Below are 6,297 nucleotides of genomic sequence, written 5' to 3'. Positions count from 1 at the left end.
TGTGTGCCCTGCGATTGGCTGGCAACTGGTTGAGGTCGTCCCCCGCCTACTGCCCGAAGATAGCTAGCGGATCGGAAAATGGATAGATGGATGAATGGATGGACTTACGAACTCATAGGGTGTAATACCTGTCATACAACACCATATTACAAATGCTGAGAGAGTGCTGACCTTCACCAAGGTCAAATTCGGCGTCTCTTGCCAAAGATAAACTTTATTCCTTGGATATCGCCGACATCTCTCCTTTTCACCCCCTTCACGAAACTGAGTATGAATTTACTTTTTATTTTTGGATATAAAGTATTTTCGACATGTACTGTACTGTTCCATGTATTTATTTATTTTTTGTTACCTTATTCGCTAAGATAGGAGTAAAATAGAGTATGATTGTGGAGTGAAAAATATGGGTTTTTTTGTTTTCTTTTACTTTATACAACCTTTAATGTAATTTTTTCTTTTTGTACAGTGCCTTTGACATACGTTTGTGTTTGATGCAATGTTTTAGATACAAATCACTTTGGGTTCCTCAAACAATGCATGGGGCCATTTTTGCAATTGCGCTATTGAACTTGATTACAGAATCTAAAATTGTGTTTATATTCCTGAATCCATACAAAATTTCACAAGGGCTTACTTGCATTTTCAGCCTTTTTGTCAACAATAAAAACCGATTCGATGTTCCCATTTGTGCCGTTGTAATTCTTTCATCAATAAAATCTAAGTTGTACGCATGTGTCGATTCAGGTCTCCACAAATTTTATTTGGGTCTGGTTTGGTCTTCAGGTGAAAAGTTTGGAAAGTCCAACGCAGTCTACCAAAATGATTCGGCATAATGCTGTGCAAATGTACGCACAGATTCGGTATGCTGCTATTGAGCGCGTGCAACATTGGGTAACATCACAGCATGACGTCTCAGGGACACCATTAAGGCCACGCAGCTGTTTGGGCCAACGGACTGCTGATAAGTTTGTCCTTTCACTCATTATCAGAAGTCTGCTGATGATGCAGTCAGCGAAGGGCATTTGATAACACGTTCTTGATGCTTTGGGGGAATCCAAATATTATAACTGGTGCCTTTATGCTTTTGAAGAAAGCTGCCTTTCTCAGTTTACTGTATAGTGTGGAGAAAGGGATTTATTTTTGTATGTGGGTCATCTACTTGTAAGTGGATTCGTAACTAAATACCCTACTTACATATTTATTTTCTTGGTTTCCTTTTTTTTTAATCCTGTTTTGCTTTTAAATGTGTAAATGTCTCCCAGTTGGAAATGATTTAAAATTTTAGGCCATTATACAAAGCCTGATTTAGAGTGAAGTAGGCCAGTTTGTAAAACATAAATAAAAACTGAATACAATGATTTACAAATGCTTTTCAACCTATGTTTTGGAACATTCCACAGGCAAACATGTTAATTGGAAAGGTGAGAGGCATGATTGAAAAATAAAAGGAGCCTCGAGAGCAAGAAATGGGTGAAGCTCACTTTGTGAACAATTGTATGAGTTAATAGTCCTACAGTTCAAGAACATTTCTCAACATCCGATTGCAAGGTATTTGGGGACTTCATCATCTACAGGTTATAGTATCAAAAGAGTCAGAGAATCTCAGTAAAAAAAAAAAAAGCGACTAGGACGAAAATGTGACCTTTGATGTGGGTTCAGGAAAACCTCATTAAACCAGTGTCGGTAAACACAGTTTAGTTTCTCTGAGCCCAAGATAATTTGGGACAGAATGATGCAATGGGGGGGGGGGGACCTTTGCTTTGGTCTGACGAGTCCACATTTTAAATTGTTTTTTTGGAATGTTTGGAACGCATAGACGAACAACCAACAAACAACACACTCACACCAAGCGACAATTTAGAGTGCTCCAATGCATGTTTTGGGAATGTGGGAGGAAAGCACCCGGAGAAAAGCCACACAGGCTCGGGGAGAACAGCTTGGGTAACCATCAATGCTGAAAGGTGCATCCAGGTTTTGGAGCAACATTTAGCATGCTGCCATCCAAGCAACACCTTTTTCAGCGACGTCGCTGCTTGGTTCGGCAAGACAATGCCGAGCCACATTCTGCACGTGTTACAATAAGCATCTGCAAAACACTGTATTCTGTTTTTATTTACATAAAACCCCACCTTCATTGGAAATGGGTTTTGTAGTAAAGACAATCAAGACAAGACAATGAAAAATGAATTTTGGTTTTGATTCTTCACCCCCCCAATTTTATATTTTAATGCATGTAGCGTGAAACTGTGCAAAAGGTCAAAAAGTTCAAGAGAGGGCTGAGTAATTCTGCAAGCCAATATATGGTTTCGGTTTGGATTTGAAGGCAGCGAGAGTCTGAGGTCAGGTGGTCAAGAGCTCCAGAGCGGCTGAAGGCTCTCCTCTCCCTGATACGGAGATGAGCAAAGGCAGCAGAGCAGTCAGCTGGATGAAGGAAGTGGAGGCGGAGGAGGACCTGAAGGTGCGGGTTCAAGGAGCCATATGGAGGAGGTCACACAAATATGGAGGGCCATGTTGGGCGTGGCCTTGAAGGTGTCAAAAGCAGGCCTTTGAAGTGGATCCTCTTTTGCCAAAAATGTTGTGAGCATCTTCGGATGCAAATTATTACATTTTGTTTGCAACACAGAGATTAAGACATTTTGCCATTAAAAGTGTGGAGGAAAAAACTGTTTTCCATCAAAACAATGATGACCAGATGAGTGAAATCTGCCAATAATTCAAATTCTCCTAATTCATGCTCAAGATAAACTTCAATGGGGCGTGTCTTTACTGTTCTTTGTCAAATGACATGAAAATAAACCAGAAATAGTTCTAAATGTGATGTTCAAGAATATCCACATATTTCACTGACTTCTGTTTTTAAGGGAAAACAGCTGGCTGCTTTCCCTTAAAAACAAGTCAATATCATCTGGATAGTTTTTTTTAATAGTTTAACCCTTTCATGCACCAATAATGATAACCTGTAACCTGATAACATGATAAGCTGTCCACTCTAGTAACCGCTGTCCCCCAAAGGATTAAAAATTTGACTTGTTCATTTGTACGCCTATCCCATGAACTCCATGAACACTCAACGAAATTGCGTACCTTAACGGAAGAGGTGCGATCTTGTTTAAGACAATTATCAACTTCAGCAGTTTCAGCAATTGTTGCAGCGTTTTACGATCACATGTACAGGACACGAAGTCATCACAGCATAGCTCCGCTTCCCACTCCTCTATCACATTTTACGATCGCAGTGACGATCGGGAACACTTGCAGTAAATGTACGATGCCCGAGTGCAGCGTCGACACCTTCTTGTAAGTGGATGATGAGCAACAGAAGCTCACAACGGAATATGAGAATACATTTGTAAGCCACCCACAAAACCGAAGTTAAATGATCAAAAACACACAAAAAATCTCTCTCAGAATGCCTCATCCTGAGGCGGACGAACTGTCCTACACAATCACAATCATAAACAGAATTACTCACAGCTGTCAGTGTCCCATCAAAACAAAACATTGCTATCTTGCTACAGGGAGATACGACGACTGTATGGAAAAAAAAACAACCCGACGTGCTCATCTACTTGAGCAGGTGAATCAGCTGATCCTGCAGGTTTTGAGAGTGCTCCACGCTGGAAGAAAGAAGAGAACAAAGCAGCAAGCGTCAAATGATGTTGTGGCTTAAGCTGGAGACGGATGGACGCGAGAGTGAGAGCTTTCGACAAAAACACAACAAAAGGGTTGGGCACTTACTTCTTCTGGATGGCCTCCTGCCTAAATGAAACAAAGAGGTAAGCGTTTCATTTCATTTCGAAATGTCGGGATGTTTGTGAATTTTATTTGTGCGAGGTCGAAAATGACGTACTGATATTGTAAGTGCGTAGTGATGATGGACATTTTCCGGAGACTCTGAAAGACAGATGGGACGACAATTATGAGGGGAACCGAGCTGATCTCCAAGATATTTGCGGTCGCTCACAGAGGAGACAAAAAAATACAATAGCACACATTTGACTTGTCGCCTGGTAAAACCGATCTAAATTCCCATTCAATCAAAGCAGCTGGTCTCCCACGCCCTCCTGAGACTTTAGAGTAAACGAGCCGTCAGTCAAATATGTCATTGTCATCCGTGAAATTGGTAGACGTGAACTGATGGACTGGCAGGGTGACAAAGTTGCTTTGTTTGGATTTTTAATTGAGTTTAATACACAAATGTTTGCTAATAAATATCTTATGAGTATAGTACATTTTGACTATGTTATATTTGTCCATTCAAATCTTTCAGATGACATGAGAATATTTCTTCCGATCACCCCACAGATTTGTACTTGGATTTCGGACTGAGCGCTGACTGAAACACCCCAACACCCCTTGATTTCTTCTGGTTTAGCCATTGCTGTGTCCATTTTTGGCCAGGTGCATAATGGGGCATTTTCTCCTCTGCTGCATTAGTTGGAAAAGGCGTTTGTGGGGTTTTTTCCCTATTCTTATTCATGTCATTTGGTTTTCGAAATAAAGTCCGTGTTTTATAAATACATTGAGAAAATATAAGCATATATTGAAAATCACTTCATATACTTTCAAGTACAAAAACTATCAAGATATAACATTTTGTTCTTATCGTTCAACACTACTTATTCTCAAATTTCACTCATAGGATTAATAAAGTATCTATCTATCTATCCATTCATCCATCTACATCATGACCTAAAATGATAACAATACACCAATTGAACATTAATTTTCCTCATCATTTATTTTCACAATTATTTGGTAAATTGCCTCAGCTTTCTAGCAGACACCTGAAGGTTTGGGGGGCTAAATGTATGTGTATTGAACTGTTCATAAGGCTTAGCTGCAGGCACCTGACAAAAACAAAGAAAGAATTATGATGGCTCCACTATGCTTTATCACAAGTATAATGTTTTGTTGGTAAATGCGGCGGTGATGGCAATTTTTTTCCCCCCAATGATAATTCAAAATCTTCCAAAAACATGGAGCAGGGTTGACAGTGTGAGTTTACTTTCGACATCCATATAAATTACTAAAATAATAATAAATTAATTTGCGGATTGAAACGCATTTAATCAAAACTGACCAGCGTTTATAATACACACAAATATACTCACATCCTCTGAGTGTAGGATGGCGTCCTCCTGAATAACCATATTTCTGGCTGCTTGACCGAGAAGCTGGAAGGCATCATAACAACTATTAGGCAGGATTTGGAATTACTTACAAAAAGAACACTGGCGTTGCACATCACAGATCAACCCTACATACAAACGCCAACTGGGAGACTGATACATTTAATAAGGCGACCAGTATGGCTTGCTGATTTCATGACACTTCGTTTTGGGCCAGTGGTGCAGTAATTAGGTCTTCGCGAAATCTGCGATCAACGAACTTTCATTCAAAGTAGGGTTAGCATTAGCGAAATGAAACTAAGCACAATCTTACCTAATTCTTATATAACATAGCGTAATTATACTGCAATCTTACACCGCTGCTAACAAATTGCCATTCAAGAGCGTTGCAACTGTTACAAAAACAAAAACATGGTGAAGGATCCAATCAGCTGTTTGGTGGTAGCTCCGATGAAATGTGAAGCTGCTCGGAAGTACTAAAAACAAAGGCATTAACCAACCTCTTGGCTGCGGGAAACTTTAAGCACCTGGCGCGTCAATGCGATCGCATCTACGCTGCAAGAACCCACTTTATCAGATAATAATCCTTTAACGGACTGCCCAAACCGAGGTTGAGCTTCGGTGGACGCCATGTTTGGGTTACAATGGGCGAACAACGGCATGCGAGCAGGGACAAAACAGTGCGCCTCTTGCCGAAAACAACTTTTATTATACAAAATGTTCTTATGTAATGGAAAACAAAGTAATCGGTATGTCGCTGGCATAGGTAGACGAACAAAGAAGCTATTCCCGTCAGTAATTAATCGACATTTTGCACAACTAGTGAAATTAGATCATTTCCGGCAGCACAATTACCATGGCAAACTGGCTGGGAATCACCATCTATGCCATGCTGTGCTAATTATGTTATGATTTCCCCATCCCTTTTCTATACGTCTTATTTCTCTGATACTCAAGACAGTCGCAGCTGAGAGGAGCGGAGCACAGCTGTATTTGGTGAGAGGCAGGGTACTGGATGCCAACCAATCACAGAGTGCACTTCACACTCAAATTCACATCTTTAGACAAGACTACTGATGACTGCAAAGGGCTTTCAGTTTGATACGCACGGCTCAAATGTGCTCAAATTACCTTGACTTAAATTTTATTAATAATGAATCAAATT

At 40.2% G+C, this 6,297-nt stretch overlaps 1 protein-coding gene across 1 annotated transcript; it reads right to left on the bottom strand.

Moving 5' to 3' along the window:
• Positions 1–2,094: 2,094 nt before the first annotated feature.
• Positions 2,095–5,794, bottom strand: borcs7 (BLOC-1 related complex subunit 7). The gene is made up of 5 exons (XM_086122851.1): positions 5,633–5,794; positions 5,115–5,177; positions 3,851–3,894; positions 3,739–3,759; positions 2,095–3,617 (listed from the first exon to the last, which is right to left on the bottom strand). The coding sequence occupies exons 1-5, from the start codon at positions 5,792–5,794 to the stop codon at positions 3,566–3,568; spliced, it is 342 nt and encodes a 113-aa protein (XP_085978977.1). The 3' UTR covers positions 2,095–3,565.
• Positions 5,795–6,297: the final 503 nt, after the last annotated feature.

The sequence above is a fragment of the Hippocampus guttulatus genome, chromosome 10 (genome assembly GCF_054856545.1).
Source record: "Hippocampus guttulatus isolate MCC_2025c chromosome 10, RoL_Hgut_1.0, whole genome shotgun sequence".
NCBI classification, from domain to species: domain Eukaryota; kingdom Metazoa; phylum Chordata; class Actinopteri; order Syngnathiformes; family Syngnathidae; genus Hippocampus; species Hippocampus guttulatus.
This window is presented reverse-complemented; position numbering and strand designations above follow the sequence as displayed.

Bases quoted from the DNA above. Each gene is read 5' to 3' on its own strand.
- borcs7 (XM_086122851.1), bottom strand. From the start codon at position 5,794: ATGCCGTTGTTCGCCCATTGTAACCCAAACATGGCGTCCACCGAAGCT. The intron at 3,895-5,114 runs GTGAGTATATTT...TCTGTCTTTCAG, and splicing joins CCATCCTACACTCAGAGGAT to AGTCTCCGGAAAATGTCCAT. The intron at 3,618-3,738 runs GTAAGTGCCCAA...TCTTTCTTCCAG, and splicing joins CAGGAGGCCATCCAGAAGAA to CGTGGAGCACTCTCAAAACC.